The sequence below is a fragment of the Drosophila sulfurigaster genome, chromosome 2R (genome assembly GCF_023558435.1).
Source record: "Drosophila sulfurigaster albostrigata strain 15112-1811.04 chromosome 2R, ASM2355843v2, whole genome shotgun sequence".
NCBI classification, from domain to species: Eukaryota; Metazoa; Arthropoda; class Insecta; order Diptera; family Drosophilidae; genus Drosophila; species Drosophila sulfurigaster.
Window position 1 is genome coordinate 16,210,496 of NC_084882.1, and position 23,400 is coordinate 16,233,895.

The 23,400-nt window shown below is 39.1% G+C and overlaps 1 protein-coding gene, 1 long non-coding RNA gene and 1 other non-coding gene across 3 annotated transcripts; all 3 read right to left on the bottom strand.

The window, feature by feature from the left end:
* Positions 1 to 2,646: 2,646 nt before the first annotated feature.
* LOC133837483 (uncharacterized) lies at positions 2,647 to 3,528 on the bottom strand. Its single transcript, XR_009893812.1, has 2 exons — positions 3,242 to 3,528; positions 2,647 to 3,132 (listed from the first exon to the last, which is right to left on the bottom strand). It is a non-coding gene; the product is annotated as an uncharacterized LOC133837483 (long non-coding RNA).
* Positions 3,529 to 6,144: 2,616 nt separating this feature from the next.
* Positions 6,145 to 6,216, bottom strand: Trnap-ugg (transfer RNA proline (anticodon UGG)). The gene has a single exon. It is a non-coding gene; the product is annotated as a tRNA-Pro (tRNA).
* Positions 6,217 to 6,492: 276 nt separating this feature from the next.
* Positions 6,493 to 19,306, bottom strand: LOC133838315 (uncharacterized). Its single transcript, XM_062269381.1, has 4 exons — positions 18,430 to 19,306; positions 7,792 to 7,986; positions 7,125 to 7,235; positions 6,493 to 7,064 (listed from the first exon to the last, which is right to left on the bottom strand). Exons 1-4 carry the CDS (start codon positions 18,485 to 18,487, stop codon positions 6,838 to 6,840), a joined length of 591 nt encoding a protein of 196 aa, XP_062125365.1. The 5' UTR covers positions 18,488 to 19,306; the 3' UTR covers positions 6,493 to 6,837.
* Positions 19,307 to 23,400: the final 4,094 nt, after the last annotated feature.

Genomic DNA, 23,400 nt, shown 5'->3' on the forward strand with positions numbered 1-23,400 from the left:
TTTGCATTGCCCTAGGTCAGGTCTCTGTTTTTTTTTTTGTTTATACTACCGTTTCGCTGCTGTAGTTGTAGTTGTTGTTGTTATTATTTGTGTCTTGTTGCTTGTAATGAAGCCATTAACGAACAATTACTGAGCCGGAGCTCTTCATTGATTGATTTTCAAATAGATAGACGATGTTAACATGATTGTTTTGTGAAGGGCTAAAATGTAGAGCATCAAGCTGCCTCAAGTAAAAGCCTGAGCTGCACGCGTTTTGATAATAGCATTTAAATTGATTGTACATATTTCTTTTAATTCCATCGCAAAACCAGTCAGGACACAAGCTACCGAGCAACTTTTAAACTGATAATTTTAGTGGCGATTGTAATAGCGTGTTTTTTCGCTAATATGTGATTATAATGGATCGCTTTAATTGATATATAATTTATTTGTTAAATTTTCATGGTTTTTACAAATGTATAATCCATTGATTTTCTCCCAATGTGAAGTTTGGGGTTAATTAAATTATTTGTATTATTCGCCACCTTTCACTGCCACATAATTAAAGCTAGTCGCTTTCCATGAAAATCAGACATAAAATATAATCAGCTTCACTCACGAAATTTTTGACGAAAAAAAAAAAGAAAAAAGTTTGTAACATCTGCGTTGTTTGCGTAGGCTATTAATCTTAAGTGAATTCATGGAAAGAAATACGATTTTTTTATTTTAATAATGTGTTTTGTAACTTATTAAATTTATTAAAAGTTAATCTGTGGGCTTCAATCGAAGATACCTTCTTTTATTTACTTATCAATTTATTGATTCATAGAGTTTATTTTCTTTACGATCAACCATTTTAATTTATTTCTCAACGAGTTTCGGTCATGTTGCACGCAACTTGGCAATGCTTGCACTTTCTATATAAGTTTGGTTTACTGATAAGTCGAGAGATTTATTTACGGTCACGTATACGACGCGTATTCAATGACCTGGTATTATATTTATATTGTTCGCATGCTTTTCTCACTCTTGTTGATGCTGTATAATGGATGTCGTTAATTTCCCAACATTTACATAGTTTTAATTTCTCAATTTTCAAGTTCAATTTCGGAGTAGGCCTTCAGGTATTTGCAGATTAATTGCATGAATAAAATGTAGTGAAAATAATGGACTTTTTCTTCCCATACGAAACTGGAATGTAAAACCAACTTAAAAATGCGGCAATGAAAGTTGAAGTGTTGCGTGTTGCTCGTTGTTTAAACATCCTAAGGTCGTAAATTTGTTTTTTATGTGCTTCATTTTCCATTTGTATTGCCTTTGAAGTGGAAAATCCTTGGTAAAGTGCTCAATCGTTTGTTAATTGGACTAGAGCCGCAGGTTGGAGTCAACTGCCACCTGCAGTTAACATGAAAACGAGGTGTATTCTATTTTGTAAGCTTTTCTTTTTCGCATTGTGAGATGGAAATAAAAGGTAAATCAACATTTAGAATGCGTAAAGTGGTTTATCGGAACGCAGAGGTTTTAGTTCGTTGTTTAGTTTGCAGCATTCAGAATATAAAAAACCGATTACTAAATTCAATTTAGTCACAAAGCACAGACGACACCTTTGTGGGATTTTCAATTATAATGCCCAACCAAAGAAATATGACATGCTCTCTTTCTACTGATTTCTTTTTGCATTTCCGTTTCCTATATATTTTTTTTTCTTTGCCCACTCCTTTTAGTCCTGCCCGCAAAGAGGCAAACGCAAAAGCGCCATTGGCGTCAAAATAACCCATAAAAAGGGAGCATAGGAAAAACATTTTTCGCCTGACAGCAAGAACCACGGACCTAGGAAAGCGCTTAAATGGTTTTGAATTGCGGACAAGCAACATGCCAACTATGGAATTGGCCGCTAGAAATGTGATAAAAGAAAAAAAGGACGACGTCGTCAACATTGTAGCTGTGGTTGCCTGTTGGCGAAATGTTTTGCGGGTGCTGCGGTTGTTGCCTGCAAAAATAGTACAAGGCAAATCCAGCTCACAAGTTGCAAAATCACGCGCCTCGAATAGCAAAACGCAATTGAATGAAAACTGCTGTGTGCATCAACTCTGACTCCAGTAGCGAGCGAGCACAACGCCCACGCTCCAATCTCTGCTGTCTGACATTGGCCAGTTGATAGGACAGAGGTTGGCAATAAATTTTGCTAAGAGGAACATTTGATTTTCATCTTAGAAATTGGATAATTATTTGCAAAATCACTTTTCAACAATTACTTAATACTTAAATGCATTAAGTTTTCATTGTAGTTATTATATTATTACCAAATCTTCAGTACTTCAAATAACTACACAACACTATAAATTTTAGAATTCAAAATTGTATCTAGTTCGTATTGTACAGTATCTTGTAGTCGGTCTTCCTAAAGTTCTTAGGTCTTACTAGTTGGTCTATGGCAATTGCCGCATTTGTTTGCCTGCCGCGCAAAAACACTGCAACTAACAAAGTCGCCCCAGCTCAACGCCATTGGAAATGTATTTTTTGCAGTCAACAGGCAACAAAGGAGGTGTGGTTGGTGATGCGGTGGCGGTGATGCGGGGTGGTGTGAGCAGTTAGTCAGTGTGCTGCAAAATCAATTGGCATTTGGAAATTGCACGCCTTTGAGTTTGGTTGCGTTTCGTTTGACTATTTTGTTTTTTCTTGTATAATTGAAATATTGGCCCCAGCAAGTAGGGGAAGACGCAGTAAGGCCAAAATCACGCACATGAATTTAATGGTCGAGCTATTTAAGTTCTGGTTTCTGGGACTTTAGCATTAAGGTAAATAGAGCCATGCAATTAATGCAACAATCGTCGTCGTCGTCAATGTAGATGTAGTGTGTGGGCGTCCTCTCTCTATCTCTCTGTCTCTCGATTGCACATTGCTCAGGTGTGTCTCTAGCCATGACCAAAATCGGCAGTGGCAACAGCAACGCCTAACTGTTCCTTCATTAGGCACGTCGACTGTGCCAACCAGGCTGCTGCCAAGTCCATTAAAAATGGCATACACACAGCAACAGCATCCAGAGGCCTAACCTAGTCCTAATATCTCACATCATTGGAATATGTCCATTGTCTTTTGTGTGGTGCAGGCTGGCGGCGGCGGCGACGGTGACGGCAGCTCTCGTTTTGTTTGCTGCATAAATAATTTGAGAGTAAATTAATTTATTCGTTGACATGTGTCCTGCGTTTATTTCAAATTGCATTGTCATTATGCAAATGCACTTTGCACCATCACCATCAACCTTTTTGTGGACTGAAGTGGTGGAGGCCTGTCAACCAGATGCAACTGTGCTGTCTGTGCTATGGGCAGCAGCACATCAACATTTTTCCCGTTCATATGATCTATTTGTTTATCCAAACGAGTTATTTACACTTAATTTGGCAATGCGTGTAATGGTTAGCAGAACAGAGAATCCAGCGACAGAGATACAGAAGAGAGATGGAGAGAGAGTTTTCGGGATTTAATTTGCTTTTATTGCCTGCACACACTATCAATATTTTGATAGACACAGACACATGTGTACACACACACTTGATTGTTTAACTGTGATGAATGTGAATACATCGCTCAATGGGTTTTCTAACATGCGATTAAAGCAGCTTTTAACTGAGGGATAAAGATAATATTTTGAAAAATCTAGTGAAATCAATGCTGATCAATTACTTTAAGCTTTGTGTGTGTAAATTTAGATTGCGATTGCTTTCCAGCTGAGGGAGTACTCGAAACAGGTCTAAGTCAATTATTCAATTGTAATCAAGCAATTAGCTGATCGTTTTACATTCTTTGCAGCAACATTATGTTTGCAACAATAATGCAAATAATGATGCAACACTTATTTGTATTATTATGGAGATGCCTGTGGTGGGTGCTTTATGCCTGCCTCCAGCTGACCAAGTAACCGACATTTTACGCCAGCTAAAGTTACATTTTGTGTGTGTAGAGTAGTAGAGTATGTAGTATCTTAGCGCCTGTTGCCTGCCCACGTAACAATCCGCAGCAGGCAAACATGCAGAAAGCCGCTACAAGCAACAGGCAACGAACGTGCAACAACTCACACACCGCGAATATTCAAGAGTTGCCACATATTTGCCAAGGGAAAATGCATAAGTGAAAATGTGCACGCTTTTCTTTCGTTGGCAGCACTGCAGCGCTAACCTGTTGTTGTTTTTATGAATGAAGATGTAATTTTACACTTTAATTGCGTGACTTGCGGCTGTTCTCATATTTCCAGCTCGAATTCTTCGGTTATGCTCTCTTCGGCGGCGAAATGTTGCAATCAAAGAAATTGCAATCAACTAATTGAAGTGCATTGATAGGCAAATTAGCTGTCTCAGCAGTTACACAATCGTTACACATTTCGGGCATTGGCATCAAGAGAATCTCCCTCTCATTAGAGTTGGCTAGGTGGCGCACCTTGAGGGAATCCTTTCACTGTTTGTTTGCATTCACTTTTGTTGTGACCACAGCAACAAGTGAAACAAGTGGCATTCACTTGGCGTTTAACAGCAACGAGCAAGCAAGCAAACAAAACCATTGATCACACACAAACAGATCATTGATTGTCTCGCGCACTGTTTGGAAGTAGTCACCTGCTGCTTTTCAGACGATTCCCATTTAGACGTGTTGTTTCCAGTGCAATTTGCGGCCGCCAGCAGAAGTCATTAACAGTTAAACCACACCTGAGTCTGACACTGATTTGGTTTAAGTTTTTGCTCCGACAACAAGTGCAACAGCAGCCAGCAAGAAGTTGCAGCTCGTGATTTGTAAAGTGCAATTGCAATTGATTTGTTGATTTCGTTTTTTTTTTTTTTGTATTGTTTTTGTCGGTGTATGTTTGGCCTGCAAGTTTTTACAAATCATTAACCTGAAATATTACACATACGCCGTGTTTGTCAGTCGTAAAGAATATGTACCACTTTTGGTCGCTTGTTTAATGTCAGTTGTTCGTCATAAGCACGACAACCACTTCAGCTCCCAATTGAAAAATGCATTTAGAGATGGAAGATTGAACGATTTGTAAGCTTACCAACTTCGACTGATTAAATCAACCTCAATTATGCACCAAGACTTTCGCTATTTTCCATTAAATTCATCGCATTTTTAATTGACAATTTCGACAGGATAATTTCTCACGAACTCATCGCTAAGACACAGCTTTTGCTTTAGTGAATTGACACAGCTGTTGCTGCCGCTCTGTCATAGATTGAACAAATACTGCGGGCTAAAGAGTTGAGCTCTTTTTTCTTGACTGATGCCATGTTGATACTGTGTAGAGTAGAGGATAACTGGCACTGTGGCATGTGGTGACTTGTTTTTGGCCAATGTAACTGCATTACACATTTCTGTGTCTTGGCCCGCAGCTTGTGTCCCGCTTTGGCGGATGAATGACGCGAAGGCCACACTATATCAAAAAATTACAGATTGCGCAGGCCGTTTTTGATTTGCGTGGCACTGGCAAGTGAAAGTGGTTTTGTCGTGGGCATAATTTTCGAGTATTACAAAATACGATGCATCTATTCTTTGAGCAAATTATGAATGTCAACAGCCGTAGGCTTACAAAACGAAAGAGAAATTATAAACAGAGCTTGTGGTTAGGTTACATCATAATCTGTATTGGATTTTTGGATGCAGTTAAAAGATCTTTCACACTTTCAAATGGGATGCAACCAAGCAACCACTGCTGCAACGTCGTAAACTAGCCGCAACCAATGAAAAGCTACAAAGCTAGCAAAACACATTCATTGTTCAATTTTCCAATTGTCATCGATAAAACAGCAGACACACATCGACATAACACACAATGCTTTATCGGCAAGTCAATCGGAGTCCGCTCTAAACAAGTTGCATGTGCTGTGCTGTGCTGCATTCAATCGCAATGAAAATATTTCAGCCATGGTCCAACCGGGTGCCTTTCTCATTATCTTCTCCTCTGCATCGTTGGCTCAAACCGGCAGCCAAAACTAATGCAATCAACCGGCAGCCATCCGTTCGCCAAATGCTTTTCATATCTTCACTTGCCAATCGTTCAGCCGGCTTGTTTGTATGCTTAATTAAATTTACCATAATACGCTGCTGCTGTAGGCTTAAAATGTTTGCTAATGCACGCTTACTTAAAGAAAAAAAAAAATCAAAAATAATTGCGACGGGCTCAACCGGGATTTGAACCCGGGACCTCTCGCACCCAAAGCGAGAATCATACCCCTAGACCATTGAGCCGCTTGGCGAGCAGACTTTTATTTCCAAACTCTAGCTACGCGCTTTGCTTTTGCGTTTTGGCCATGTTGTGCCTATTTTAAGCAACCGCATGCTGCAGCTAAAAGTATGCAGCACTTTTTGTCATGCGTTGCCTATTATTGCACGCTCCTAAAACTATGCAGCATTAAGCACAACTGGCGTTTGATAAGAGCAGCAAAAATGAGCAAAGTTTTAGGCAATTAATAACTTTAGTCTTTAGTCTTTACTTAAGAGTAAAAGTCCATTTTCTTTGTTTTCCTTAGCAATAGTTTTTATTTTAATTATTTGATCTATGCGTATATACAGATTTTACATTTTACAGCAACTTACAAATAGCTTTATGAAAATAGTTCACGAAAATGCATGCACAAGAAAAATTAGCACAAAATAAAAATACTACAATGGATTTTCAGCAATAATCATATCGATGTTTTGCAATATGATTGAAATTCTAAATGTTATCTGCCAAGTTTGTTAACTTAAATCTAATGCAAATCTTTCAGAAGATGTAAAGTAATCCTTATTTAAAATGTGTACATATGCCTATGGCAATAGAAACCCTATCAGCTAATAGTCGTTGCAAAACTATTTACGTAAGTCTATTTAGGTGAATATATCCTCGACCAGCTGCTTGGTGATGATGCGATGTGGTCGCGTCGGATTCACCTTTGGGCGCTGATAGAGACGAGCATTGATTGCATACAGTCGGGGAGAGAGATCGCAGCGCACATTGAACCACCAGTCGCAGACAAAGACCGCCTGAGAGAACTGTGTGCCATTGGGGCAAAGAAACGAAGCCTGACGTCCATCAATGTCGCAATAGTGCCAACCTAAGCAACAAAAAAGTGTGTAAATTAAATGCTGCCAGCTGCAAATACAAGTAAACTTACCCTGACAGCGCGTTTCCATGTCCGCAAAGAAACCGGGATAGGCCTGTTCGTCGCAGTAGAAGTTTGTGTAGGGAACAGCCGAGAGTATGGGATAATCAACGCCGGGTCGACCTGCAAAAGTTATTTATTGGTTATTGCAATTAGCGGCTGGCGAGTAAACAACATGTCCTCTTCTGTTCATGTCGTGTCCTATCCTGTTTGTTTCCAATCAATTTCACTTCATGCAGCTTTACTTAAAAGAAAGTGCAACTCCATAAAAAAGGGTGGGGATCTCCCTCCTCCTCTCTGGCCTGAAAAAAACGCTCTGCTGTCAGTTGCACGCGACAATTGGGAAACGCATAAAAAAGTGTTGAATGTTGGCATAAACAAATCTGAATTTCCGGCCCCCAACTTCCTGTTTTCGCGTACCAATTCGTGGCTTCATAGTCCGATTCGGATCGCTAATAAATGAATTTACGAGTAGATACGCTGCTCTACCAAAATATCCCATACGAAAAGAGACGACCGACCCCCTTCCGAAAAAGATAAAACAAAAGTGAAATGTATTTTTTCACACGACATGGAAATGAAAACATATTTCTGCAATCGAATCCTGTCGCAGGCTTTTGTTAGACAACACTCCTGCCGTGCATATTGATTGACTTGTCAGCAATAACACTTCACTTACCGGGTATGGACTTGCCCAGCTCCAGATATTCGCGTACCGAAGGACTCAAAAAATTATCGGGTATTTCCGGTACATCCTTCTCCTGGCTGCCGCTCTCCTCATTCTCCAGATCCTGCTGCGGTTCCGGCTCAAAGTTAACGGGTACTGGCGCACGTGGTCTTTTCGCTCGCTTCGATCGAACCGTTTCGCTGCAATCTGCAAAATATTAAATCTAATTAAGTCAACTCAAATATCAAGTGTCAGATCTTAAAGTTCAAGGCAAGTGATACAAATCGCATTAGAGTCAAGATTAACAATTTGTTTTTTGGCTGTTCATCACACCCATCAACAAAACCATCACCAGCTAAATTTAATTTATGTTAGGCCATGTTTTTAAACCAGCAAATGGTGACCTGGTTTTGCGATGGTGCAATATATAGATTCTCACTTGTTGTGTGGCATGTTGCACAACAGCAATTGTGGCAATGTTGACAAGTATTCTTTTGCGGTCGTGTTCTGGCCGTTGCTTGACCTTGCAGCTTCTCTTTGGCAGTGGGAAAATACATATTCCACTGACAAAGTCAACAACAGCGTTGATGGTAATTGCTAAGTAATAATTTGCTGCTGCCTTTTTGTGTATTTGTTTGCCTTTGTGGCACTCGGCTGTGCTCATTAGCTTGATTTGCAGCTGCAACACACAACGTCGCGCTTCCTCCATTGCAGCCCACACGAATTTTGCATATAGCTTGAGGGTCTCTCTTCTACTTCTTCTACTTCTCTCTCTCTCTCTCTCTCAATCTTCTCGTGCTGTTTCTCTCTCATTTTTTATTGAACTTCTTGATTTGCATTCGGACAGTCTGGCAGTCCGTTGGCCTGGTCAAAACTACAACTGCAACTGAAACTCGTTCTTAATTTCATTCTACAATTCGCGCAATTTATTCACGTCGTTGTCTCGCTTGCCTTTTTGTCGTTTGTTGTAATTGTAATTGACCTTAACCTTGTTAACTTGTTGTTCATTTTTGTCTCTTTCTTGCTGTTGCTGTTGTTACAGTTGCTGGTGTTGTTGTGATTGGTTTTGTGGTTGTAGCTGTCGTCATTCAAGTTAAGCTTCTCCGTAGTTTAATTATCTTTAGGCGTATGAACCTCTGGTGAGAGAAGGGCAACCTTTAGAGCATGTAAAGCTTTGCAAATAAATTTGCATGACATTTCAGAGTGCATAAAATGATTTTGTAAATTGCAAAGTATTGAAAGGCAAACAACGGAAGGAAAATTAAAATTTGTGCGAGTCATTTTATGTTTATTTCTTACAAATTCAATAAAATAACATAACAATCATATGGTTACATTTTAATAGTTTCGCAGTCTGCACATTCAATTGCTTCTCACCAAAATAACTCATGGTCAAAACTTTGTTTTCCTAAGTTTGCTTCCTTTTGGCTGACGTTAACTGCTTCATTGTGTCAAGTAAATGATGAATGGCGCACCTTAAAATTGGGCAACTGATAAAAAAATGACAGCCTGGATTTATGTGCTTGCAACATCACGGATGTTGCCATGGATATATGTACAATATATGTATGTCAGGAGTAAGAGATATGTGTTGCAAAGAATTAACTTCTGGTAGGCGTGGCTTGGTGTGATTTGAGCCACAAGTTTTATCAATTGGCCGGTTTTGCAGTGGAGCAGCAACAATTACAATTGTGAAATGCGTGGCAGTAGTTTTGCGCCGACCACTGTTACTGTTGTTAGCAGCTTAATGTAGCAGCTGCAACAATGTTGTGCACAATCTACACATACGAACACTTCACCACCGAAAGGCAATTACTTTAATTATGCGACTGTGCTGCAAAACCAAAAAACCCAATCACATTGGGTCGACGACGACAAGCCAACGCCGCCACCAATATGTTATATGTATTGTGGGGATCGGAGATCGATGTTGTTGTGTCGACTTTAGGTTACCTAACCCAATGCCATAACGTGCCACAGGGGTGTGCCACCGGCCAAGCCAGGCATGTGATGCACTGCATCCGCTCTGGCCAGCTGCCCAGCCCAACTCGACGCAGTCTCATTTCCAGGCTCCACGCTCTACTAAAATGTTTTTCATTAACTTCGCACAATAATTTTTTCTAATGGTTACGCACAACTTTTGTAGATATATGTATGTAGATACATATACAGATGCAGATACAGATACAGATAGGCACGTACTCATAGTTTGCCAATTGTTTTTGTAGGCTTTACAATTTGTCGCCGGCAACACTTTGTTGCTTTTGCTCTTGTTGTTATTGTTGTTGCTGCATTGTCGCTGTGGGTTTTTGTTTGCCTCGCGACTCGACTCTAATTACAATTTGATTGTTTTTCGCAGTAATTATTTCAATTGTAATAAATTTTTCTGACAAAATTTAATGTTGCAATTTGTCGCTTCCCCTGAGTAAGAGTGTCGGTGCCGAGTGTGCACTCAGTATGTATGTTTGTGTGTGGCTAATAATATGTTTTTCAATTGCATATTTCTCTTAGCCAACAATCTCTGCGTTTTGGGTGGGTGGTTCAGTGGTTTTAGATGTGGGGCTGATTGGTTTGCGCTTTCCCCTAATTTTTCTTGGTTAAATAATTAGCTAAAACTGGAGCTCAGAGAAGAGCACATTAAAATTATTTTGCAATATGGCCAAAATAATATAAATAATAATAGTGTTAAGAAATTGTGAATTTTCTACCAAAAACTTGCTACGTGTTTTTCTGGGTTGCCTTAATATTTCTTCATGTTTATTGAATCTTTTGTTCGAACATTATCTAAATCCACTCAAATTGGAAAGTTTTGAAATATTGCCAACATTTTATAAACAATATAATGCGTTAGTTAACAAATTGTAGCCATAAATGATGTAGCCACAAACTTGATAATTGCTTAAATAACTTTTAATGTTTATCGAATCTGTTTGTTCAAACACTGCCTTTAAAAACCACTCAAACTTATAGTAATTTTGTAAATTATACCTGCCAAAACTATTTACATATTTCGATATTAAGTACAGGATAGAGTAGTCAAGTAATTCGCCTGCAGCTGCACTCGTATTTGTTATATCCTTGATGATAATCTTTGCTCCTCCTATCAACTCAACAAGCTCGCACGAAACAACAATTAAACATTGCCACGATATTTAAAAGCGCCAATTTTGCCGCCTTCAAGTTTACAAAAGCCATTGGCAAAGCAATGGCCCAGTTATTTTAGTTAGTTGTAGGCAATTGGTGGAGGGCGTATTTCGATAGCCTCGATAAGAATCAAAAATAAAGTCAAAAGTAGTTCCTTCTAACGGCTTTTGTGTCAAATTCGATTTGGCAATTTGCATTTTTCGGCGCAACTTGTTCATGAACCACGGATTGAATTAACGAATGGATGGATATGGATTGTCTGTATTCATAATTTTTGATGTGGTCCGTAAAATACGTTGCATGTGGCAGCCACAAAGAGGAGGGGGAGGGAGAAGTACTTTTGGTTACGGCTCGGCTCAGTTCGCTTTTCGAAGACAAAGCGCCTTTGAGCTATTTACAATCGTCGTCGCCGTCGTCGTCATCATCGTCTTGGCGTTACACGAATGAAAATGAAAATGAAAAAAATAAAAAGAAAAACTGCAGCGAACTCGTTTGTTGCATTGTTTTAGTTTTATAAATCGTCGCGAAGCTGCGCGGCGTTTAGGTTTGGCCAGCAGCAGTTTATGCAATGCATTTAGTCAATAGATTAAGGAGCCGGCTCTGTACTATTTGCAATGCCTATCGGAGCGGAGCGTGTATTCATTCACGTGCATGTGTCAGCACTATGGTGAGACTGTGTCTGTGTGTGTGTGTAACAAATCGTGACTGCATGAAGTTGCCGTTAACAAAATCTGTGACTTTGCCGCAAACTCAAACGCTGCTGCGATCAAGGCACATGCGCATTTTTAAGGTGGAGCTCGTCGCGCTTTTTTTTGGGATCGACAATAATATTTAAAGCGATTTTCCACAAAAACAGTCTGGCATTGATTGCACTAGCGAGCAAAAATTAATGTTATTATTTTGAGCTAATTAACTAAATGAGTGCGCATAAGTTAATAGGAAAAATAAATGCCAACTTTCAACTGACAAGGAATTTAATAATTGCTATTGACTTTTCCCCTTTCGAGAAGTACTTTTACTACAGTAATTACTTAAGGGCTTTGGTTATGTATTTAGGGTTTTTATTTGATCAAAATAATTGATTAGAATAATTTGGCAACTTTACTTTCAATATTTTTTTAAGATCGAAAAGTTCTGAAATTAAGATTTGCAATCTATGTTTAGTAGGATGTTTTTACCTTCTTCTCATAGAAAGCTTATAACTTTGTGCCTCGTGAAAATACATACATATATTATTCAGTATATTTTAGTATTTTTTATGTATTAATTTGGTAGATTTAAAGAATAATACCAGATTGCTTGGCTTTTTAGCACTCTCGACTGTAGGTTTATAACTTCGAGTATGTTAAACAGTTTGAAAATCATCAACCTAGTTTTCTTAATTCCTTTTAGAAAATGCGTTCAGCATAATGATAGCCAAAGTGAATCTGCGATAGTATGGTTTATAAATGAGTACAGCTGATTATGGACGCCATCTATGCTATATACACGTTTATATATTTAAGTATGTAGATGAAGAGGGGTCGGGAATAATCCACCTGGCAGATTTATTTGATGTCGACGGGCGCGAAAGGCAGGCGCAACAGGAAATTCATTTACATAATTTTTGCGCTGTCCATTGGCATCCTTTGCGTTTGACTGGGCATTATCCTTTTAACGAGGCACACGAGAGAACGGGAGACAGCGAAAGCAGGAGTGAGAGAGGGTAAGAGAAACCAATGTACGCAGTCAGATGGCTAGCCGTGTGGATAATCAGCCTATCAAGGATTCAATTATATAATGAGCTTAATTTATTTTGCGAGACTCGACGGATCATCGTGGAACTGAATTATGTTTGCGGCGACAGTCACTTGCCATTGCCATTGCCATTGCCTGTTGTTTGTCGTTTGCCCCGTGTGGCTCCGCTTCATGTTGTTATTGGCGGCGGTCTCATTGTGAAAGGATGTGCCACGTCGTCTTTTCGCTTTTATACCCGCTACCCATAGGGTAGAAGGGTATTATAACTTTGTGCCGACAGGAAATGTATGTAACAGGTAGAAGGAGGCATCTCCGACCCTATAAAGTATATATATTCTTGATCAGCGTCAACAGCCGAGACGATATAGCCATGTCCGTCTGTCCGTCTGTCCGTCTGTGTGTCTGTCCGTCTGTCCGTATGAACACCTAGATCTCAGAGACTATAAGAGATAGAGCTATAATTTTTTCGACAGCATTCGTTATGTTTGCACGCAGATCAAGTTTGTTTCAAATTTTGCCACGCCCACTTCCGCCCCCGCAAATCAAAAAATCGAATAAAAGCGTAATTTTAAAGCTAATGTTGTGAATTTTTATATATATAATAATAACTATAGTAGTTATGATTCCTGAAAATTTGGTTGCGATCAGATAAAAATTGTCGAAGTTATTAAAGAAATACTTTTGTATGGCCAAAAACGCCTTCTTACTAGGGATCTGAGTTGCTTTGCCTCACAATCTGGTATATTGAGCCGTCCATGGTATATTTTGAACGCGGTACTATATCGATATACCACATATACCATTTGGTATATTTTAGTATATTTGCAGTATATTTGGTATATTTTGAGAATAATACCGCAAAATATATTGGCTTTAATCAAATTGGGTAGTGGTATCTCACAGTCGAGTACGCTCGACTGTAGCTTTCTTACTTGTTTTTTTGTTTTTGTTGTATCCATAAATAATTTATGTGCTCGTAATTGTCAATGAAATGCTGCCCCATTTGCATCGCGGTGGCTTTTAACCCTTAACGACTTTACGTGGATCATCCCACTTGCAACACTTCAACTCTTTGAATTCAATTTATGTACATATATACTTTAGTATTTTATGACTGCAATGAAAGATTAGTCATTGTATCAGTTATTTATTAAAGTGGCCGAGTGTCATGCGAATATCCCATCAAACATAAATTGCACTTCTTTTGGTCTATACTTTTGGCCACATTAATGATATGGTCGGCTGCCAAAAAGTGTTTAATACTGTACGTACTATATACCTGCGTACATATGTAATTATAAATTTTTATTTCATATTAATTGCATTGAAAGCCGCCTCGGCCACAGGCAGTTTATCATCGGCCAGCTCATAAATATAAATGAGCACAAATTTGTATTTTTCTGCTCTTTTTATATTACTGTTGTTTTTACGCAATTTGTCGCGCACAAAGCAAATTTCAATTTAATTGAAAATTATGCCATGGCATTAACATTAATCGCAAATTAATGGCAAAACGCAATGCAAAGAGTTTTGCCGCCTGTGTGCGACCAGATCTCATTGGATTTGATCCTCCGCAAAAAAAAGAGAGAATAAAATATTGTAAGGAAATGTTGCCACTGAGCAATTGAAGGCGTTAGCCAACAACTGGTTGTTGGCCTCAATCAAATTACAAGTTGCCATTAAATGTTTTTGAATATGTGTGTACACACATACATATATGAATTGAGTATATAACTTTAGGCTTATCGCCTTTGTACCATTTGCATATGCCACCACACAGCTGGGGCGGCTCTCGACTCTTTCTTGTTTTTTTCTTTTTTTTTGTTGGACATTTTGTTGTGTGTTCGTTTGTCCGACAGCCGCATAAATTGTTTTCTCATGTGTGCCAAATGTTTGACTTACGCGCCAAAAAATATTTGAGCATTTAAATCTTTTGTATGCACTGTGCGTGTGTCTGCAAGTGTTTATGACTGTATGTGTGTGTGTGTTGTGTGTGGAATGGGCCACTTTTTGTTATCCACAAATAAATCAATTAATTTTTGAACATGCGAATGCAAATGCGTTCTCAAGCTACAATTAGAGAAGAACATGTGTCGTGACACGAAACAAAGTGTTGCATAATACGATGAAAGACAGAAATTATATCGTATCACGTCCTTTCAAATTTCAAATCTTAGCAATGTAAATTTAATATATTAGATGAGTATTAATTTAAAATAACAATAATAATTTAAGCACTTTATTATTATAATACCAAAAGAAATTGAAAAGAGAGTACTGATAATGTGACCTAATTACTTAATTAATATGTTAATGATTTAAAGAAAAACAATGTAAGGAAGAAAATAAGAAAATAATATATAAGATTCTCTGAATTTGTTAACGATTTTGCTGAACGTATAGAGCTTTAATCGCCAACATTTCAAGTGATTATTAGTTATCGTGTTTGCTCCAATGTTCTTCAAAATAATCCACGTTTTGAATTACTAAAAAAAAAATTAATGCTCTTTTGGCATTTTCTATTTAAACATTTTAATTTGGAGAAACAAATCTAAGCTACATAAAACAAGTAAGAAAGTTACCCGCTACCCATTTTAATAAAGGCAAAATATTGCGGTATCATATTCAAAATATACCGAAAATGCTTATAAATATTTAAAAAATCCAAATGGTATGTTTGGTATATCGATATAGTACACCATTCAAAATATACCATAGACGGCACAATGTACCAGATTGTCGGCCAAAGCAACTCAGACCCCTAGTAAATAGGCGTATTTCCCCATACAAAAGTATTTCTTTAATAACTTCCATAATTTTTATCTGATCGCAACCAAATTTTCAGGAGTCTTAACTACTATAGTAATTATTGTATATACCAAAATTCAGCTCTAGCTTTAAAATTACGCTTGTTATTCGATTTTTTGATTTGCGGGGCGGAAGTGGGCGTGGCAAAAATTTGAAACAAACTTGATCTGCGTGAAAACATAACAAATGCTGTCGAAAAAAATGTATAGCTCTATCTCTTATAGTCTCTGAGATCCAGTGTTTCATACGGACGGACGGACAGACACACAGACGGACATGGCTATATCGTCTCTGATCAAGAATATATGTATATACTTTATAGGGTCCGAGATGCCTCCTTCTACCTGTTACATACATTTCCTGGCGGCACAAAGTTATAATACCCTTCTACCCTATGGGTAGCGGGTATAAAAAAACTTTAAAATGAAACCCTTTAATTTTAATGAAAAGATTTTTCTTAATCGTATTAGCTCCAATTACCTTAAAAACAATCGCAGCACGCTCCCATCTCTAGCGTGCCAAAGTGTAGCAACTCTGGTATTTTACCACCTGGCGACAGTGGGACAAAAACGCACTGTGCGAACAAGTGACAACTCTGAAGGCGGGCGGAAGGTTTTATCTGCATGGCAAATATAGTATGTCAGATATACATGTATACGAGCTGACAAGGAGCATTTAGCTCAATTTATAGGCTCAACTATGCATTAATTGCTGCCATACATCAGACGTGTTTTATCATTGCAAAAGCATAAAAGTTTCCGTTTCACATTAAGCAGCAGATAGCAAAAAGTATTGAAAGTCTTTTGCCTTTTGGCTCATAAATTTGTTTTCCTATCGCCGCATTGCAGAAAACCATTTGCATACTTCTTATTGATGGCAAATGTTTTGACATGCAGTTGTTGTTGTTAGTTAGTTTGTTTGTTGTTGTGCTTGTAGCGGATGTTCGCTCGAAGAGCAAAACAAAAGACGCTTAGTTACACGACGTTGCATTAAGTATACGCGCCGTTGCGCCTTGCAAATTGTGAATTGTGAATGGTTAATGGCGAGTGGGTAGCAAACGTTAGCACCACGAACACAAGATGCGCGGCGGCATCCACTTTGCAGAAACCTAATCAAATCCGATGTGATTGCTGTTGCTTGCTTGCATACAATTAATTATAATTCATTATGCAGAGTTATGGGATTTTTAAATAAATTATTATTCCCTCGAGGAAGTTCCACTTTATATCACAGCACTGATGACCTTTATATTTAAATATTATGCTTGGCTAATGTTAAATAATGAAGAGTTAAATAAATGGATTGAGCTGCAAAGTCAAAATCCAACATCAATCATAAAATAACCTGCCAACATTTTATAGGCGTCAGATAAATAATTAAAAATGATTTCATTTACTTCCCCGTTCCTACGATTTAGAGTACACTCTTTATTTGTTATATTTTGCTAGTGAATTACGTATTCATTTCATCATTTTGTATATTTCAGTCAGTATAGCAATATTTAAGAATCTTGAATTGCCAAGGTATTTCGTATAATTAAGGTTTTTTTAAATTTGCATTTAAATTACGAAATTCCTACAGAAAAATATACAATAAAATGTATCCATAAAAATCATAATTGAACTGTCTTCACCTGGCGCCTTTGGGGTATTAATGCAATTGTTTATAACATTCAATTAGCACTACAAATTTGTATGCGATGTCTGCGCTACAAATTGATGTCATGCGAGAGATCACCTTAAGAGACGACAACAGTCATGAAGTTTGATCATGTGCAGCATTAGTAAACCTAACATGCAGTTGCCCCCACTTAACAGAGTCGTAAAGCACTCAACTACAGTGAAATACCAGTACAATAAACAGCTTTAAAATTTCTTTAAATTAATCATCTGAGTTACTTTTATAGAGACGTGTCACTATAAAATCGAATTTGAATTGCAAATAAAATAAGTAAACAATTGTCAACCATTTGACATTAGACAGTAGTTTTAGTTGTTGTTGTTGTGTCTGCTTATTGTTGCGTTGTGTTGTGTTGTGTATGTGGGCAAGTTGATTAAAAATATATTAATAAAATGCAATGCCAATGCGACGATTAATCTGAAGCGAACCCAACAACTCTCTCACACCTCATCGAAATGGCAAACGAATATTAATGCTTTACTTTAGTTGTTGTGGCCACAAAATACAGAAATATCGTGCAGCTTGTGGGTGCGGACTGTGGCAACCTTCAAAATTTCGTGAGAGCCGCTCGTACACAAATTGTGGCTTCGAAATGTCAAAGGTCAAATATAGAACTTTCCCAAGTTGTTTTTTTTGCGCCTTTCAAATCACTTGAAACTCTCGCATGGATGCAGATCTTTTGAGTATGCCAATTACATAAGCAATTACATCACAGATTTTTTGTTGGCGCTGCGTGGCTGTTGACAACAACAGCAACAACCCCCGCGTTGCGTCTTGGGAATTTGTTGGTGGTGTTTGATGTTGCAAGCAGCACCACTTGCTGCTGCCCCCAGGTCTCTGGCCATAAACTAAGATTCAAAGCAACAAAACTGTAATGAAAACAACGTCGCGCGTTGACCATAAATACTGCAAAATAAAAATTAAAAAAAACACAACCCGCGCGCGTTCTTCACGCAGTTTTTTGGCTTCTTTTTTTTTAGTTGGTGTATTTTGTTTTTTATTTTATTTGTTAGCGCCTGACACATCAAGGCGGCTGTGTTACCTCGTTCCCGCCCTCTGTCTGAGAGGCGACGTTGCGACGTGTAATCTGCTTGAATTTATTGCGTTTAACTTGAGTTTTTCTGTAATTCGATTTGGCTGCATCTGAGTAGCAACAACGACAGCAGCAACAACTATGCCTTGTGGCCATAAATTATATTCTCGTTGTTGTTGCGGGTTGCATAAACATTTATGTATGTGAATTTTGATTAATGTCGCCGCACACAGCAAGTTGCAACTTACCAGTAAACAGTAAATATCCACAAAACACGATGAGCACAACGGTGATCCTGGGCAACATGTTGCTAACGTTGAATGTTGTTGCCAACGATTGTTGCTAAAGTATTGTTGTTGCCGCCCGTCACTTTCGTCGCTTGCTGCCCGTTTGTTTGTTTGTTATTATTGTTATGTACGTATTTGTTTTGACCTTTTCACAGCCGCTTAGTATTGGTTGCAACAAGGCGACAACAAGTGTCTCACATATACACTCTCTCTCTTCCCCTACAAGGTGAAAACCGCATTTGCAATCTCCTCGAAATAAAACGAACGCGCGCGCGCTTGCGACTTAAAAAAACGCGTGCGATTTTACGAGTCGTTAGACTAAAGCGATTAATCGCTTTTCCATTAGCCGCAGCTGCAACACACCGCCAATTACATGCGGCTTAATGTTTTTTTCCTTATTGTCTGGTTGGTGCCACGCCAAGAAACCGTTAAAGAGAGTCGATAGTGTGTATTAAATTTGCATGAATTGGCCTATAAAACGTAACTAGAGTTTTTGTATGTTGTTGCATGTGGGGTTGCCTAATACGCGGCTGCCTCAAGTAGCGGGCGGGCGCTTTGCAGTTGCAACAGTAACAGTAGCAGAGTTGTTGCCTCAAACAATAGCACAGCACTTAAGCACACACACACTCGTATATAATTTTGATATTTTTGTTGTTGTTATTGTTATTAGGCTACTGTGTTGTTGTGTCTGTAAGTCTGTCTCCAGCTGCCACACACAATTGTGTTGTTGCATGTAATTTCGGTTTTAGTTGAAGCAATAACAATATCGCTTAGATCAGTCAAAAAGTACGAGACGCGGATCAACAACAACCGTTCGCTATGGGGTTTCAGCTTCAACTGATTTCTGTTTTTCAATTGTTGTTCAATTTTCGCAACGAGCATCCAGACTCAGTCTCAGTCTCAGACTGAGTCGAAACTTGAGTCGCTTGGCTGCTGCTGCCGCTGCCGCTGCTGTTGCTTTGAGCCTGGCTCGAACTCGTTTGTCGTGCCTCCAAAATATTTTTTTGCTGCTCAGCTGCTTGTGCTTTTAATTGTGCTAACTAGACTTGGCCTTACGCAACTGCAAATCAAATTAAATCAAATCGCCTGATGAGTCAGACCCTAGTCAATGGGCAGCCTTCACATCTCGAAGCGTTAGCATTGTGCTCGTTAGCAAAAAAACAAAACTAACTACACAGAGATATGACCCCAAGACACTCGAACAAACAGCTCCAAAATCATGTAATTAAGAAGTTTGCTCTTTTTTTCTATGTTGTGTTTTTGGCCAGAACGGAAAAACCTTACCAAAAACTCTGCTTTTGGAGGCCTCCTTTCATTTTTGTTTATCCATCTGAAAATGTTTTTATATATATACATAAATACATTTTGTTTTTCTGTAGCCAGCTGCTGCTAATCGTAGTTGAAGTGGAGCGTCGAGAATCTCAATTCACGAGTCTCGAATGCTGTGCAGCGTTGACCTTGTAACCAGTTTGTTGTTGCTGCCACAAAATGTGTCTTTGCCCTCCAGACTCCTGACTGACTTCCAATTCCCATGGCACAACTTCAGCTTCCTTTTGCTCTGCACGCTTCACTCATTTACACTGGCCGCATTTTAATTTGTGCCTGATTTATACAGACTATATGTGGTATATAGCAGCTGACCAGCATGTCTAATTAGCCTGATTTTTTTTAGACAGGAGGCAGACAGGCAGCAACAATGGTGGAAGCGCCAACAGCAGCAGTAGCTTTCAAGGTCTTGAATAATAAAAGTAAAAACATAAATCATAATCGCATTAGTCGGAGGCAGCTTCACCGAGTCGCCCACACGTGTCCATTAAATAATGCAAACGAAAGCGAAAACAAAAAACAAAAACCAAAAAGCGACCATAAACAATGCGAACTACATGAATTATCTATTTTATACAGACAAAAAACTACTAATAGCAAAAGTTGATTTCTCATTACAAGTCCGAAGTAAGCGCGCGGCACGCACCAAAAATCGCAATGTGGCGGCTAACGAGGCGGCTCAAAGCGCCAACAACCAGCAAATTGTGTCCGTGCTGTGTCTGTCGTCCGTAATTGATAAACTGGCCAAAATGAAGTGTCTAAACTCCATGGCTGACTGACTCACAGACCAAGAGACGGACTGACGGACGTTCGCTGTAAGCATTATTAAACAAAAATTCATTTTTGACTGCGCGCAATCATTGTTGTTTTTTTCCTTCTGTTTTTCAAACTGCAATTGCCCCGCTAATTGTTTTAATGTGTGCTAAATGTTGTTGTTCAATTTCAAGTATGAGCAAATTATAGGCAGAATGATTGCAGTTCAAGAGCCTATTACCCGCACAAAGTAAGAAAAGGCGTGTTTATTGCTCGCTACTTGATATCAAGTATACGAACTGTTGCAAGAGAGTAGCAATTGATATTCACTAAAGGAAGTTTAAATATTTTTGATTAATTTCAAAAGAAGAATGAAATATTTGAGTGTGTTTAAAATTCGCATATTGTAATAGACAATTTTAATAATTGCTTCCCCCTCTCATTAAGTACTTAAAGAGCACTTTAACTTCAAGTGTTGCGCACTTCTATTCTGCAGTAAAAAACAAGACTGGCTCAGCTGTCGTGTACGCATAAAAATGTTCTGGCCAGTTGATTGATTGCTTGACTTGCGTAGGAAGTCTGTGTGGCGATTAGATTTTGACCATTAAAACTAATTGGCAGCGTAACTCGGCTGAAAACGAAACGAACACTCAGTCTCCACCACCAGCACCAATTAAATTGAACGCACAAGACACGCCAACACACAATAGAAGAGACATCAATTTGCGCTGAGATATGCCCAAGACAAGGTCAAGAGTGGCTTGACTTCAGAGGGAGAGAGATCATGTCGATCACTCGAAATGCTTGTAAAGCACATACTACCAATTCAATTGGCGCTGCCCTGCCCTAACCTCTGGGGCCAACATCATAAACAACAAGCCTGGTTTCGTTTTAATGATGTGCCAAGATTTGACGCTCCTACATGGGTTTCATTTACACACAACGATCACCATCGATCTGACGATGGCGATCTCGAATCTCAACTGTGGCTGCCATTTATGGTAGAACCGAGCGATTGGCGCGAACTTGCCTGTCATCTGCTACAAATCAGCTGTCATAAGCTCCCAAAAAGCGACGAAGCGGCGCGACGCCAGCATTTTTAAATTTTTATGTTATTTGGCGGTTTTTACAATCACTTTCAAAAGCAAGCAAGCATACACCACCAGCCACAATAGCTAGCAATAATAAAAGCAACACACACTAACAAGCAAAAGCCAAGAGTCTGTCTCCTCCAAGTCGGCATCGCTGATAATGATCATTGCGAGAAGAAGCACATTGAGAAATGCACAATTAAAAGTGGCAACTTCAAATACCGCTTACCATTCACCACCACAAAGTCGCGTTGGATTGGATGCGAGATCGCATCATTAGAATGTCTTTTTTAATGGCCCACATTCATGTCCAATGTCTTATTTGCTTACTTGCTTGCAGGTGCTGAAGAACACCAAGAAGCAATTCAGCGATTATGCCGGTGAAACCCTGGCCGGGATCTCGAAGCATTTCCGTTTGCTGCACGGCCAGCTACAGAATGCCGAACTGAAGGCAATCGAGATGCTGCGCGAGTCCAGTTTGTCGCCGCAGATGCAACTCAATGAGGCAATGAGCCAACTGAATGGCTACGAGCTAGTTTTAATGGTGAGTATTAAGTAGTAAGACTTCTTTTCTCTATAACTTTCTCGTGTGACTGACAGAAACTACGCAAATGCCTGAAGCCCGAAGTGCTGGATAACATTTTCTTGAAGGACGTCATCTGTTTAATTCACGAGTACTTGGAGAAGATTCCAACAAGTGTCAAAGTCAGTAAACTCGCTGGCAATCCCTATTTGTAAGTACAGATTAAGCATTCATTTATAGATTAACTAATGTTTTCCCCTATCAGTATCAGCAACACCGTCGAAAAACTATCCGATATTATAAGCCGGCATTTCAGCACCAAATTCAACGATCCACAAATTAAGGTAAAATTTTCCAACGAATATAACGACAGCAGTATTATTTCGGACATTAGCTATGGTCACCTATCTCAAGCAAGCGCCATCACCTGTCCCAGCACCAATATCCAAACACAGGAGTACGGACCGCTTGCCGTTGCACTTCCTTCGGACAGACATCAACTTCAGCTGAAGAACCGCATCACCAGCTCTTACAGCAATAACTCTGTTGAGATGAACACACAGTATAGCCAGATTTTAAACTCATTCTCGGAGCTGGATATCAGCAACTCCAACTCTAACCAGAAATCCAATACCCTGACCAGCCAAGTGGGCGATTGGTTTAAAACAGGTGCAAGCGTCCTAGTGGTCTCTGTTAAGACTCCGCAAGATTTCTATGTCCAATGCCCTAAGACAGCGCAGCACATTCGTGAGCAGCTAAAGAGATTTATGACGGAATCGTCTGATTGTCTGACGCCCAAAATGATTGATGTTGGTGAACAGTATGTTGTACGTATCAAACAAAATGAAATCGATCGCTGGCAACGCGCTTTGGTTTTCTCAAAGTTAGCAAAACCGAACATGTATAAAGTCTTCTTACCCGATGTCGGGGTATATGAAACTATACAGAGCAACGCGTAAGTAAATGACAATTATTTAAATCAATTCATAAACTCATTTTATTTACTGAATCTCCAGTTTTTATGAGCTTCCCGATAGTCTAGTCGACGTGCCGCATGCCTCCGTGCACTGCAGCTTGAAGCAGCTGATGCCCAGCACCGGCAACTCTAAGTGGGATCCTAAGGCAGGCGCCTTTCTTAGGCAGGTGGTGCAAAATGAAGTTTTTGTGACAGTCCTGCGATCGATAGGACCACAAATCTACGAAGTGGATCTGACTACCACCAATTACAATTCATACATT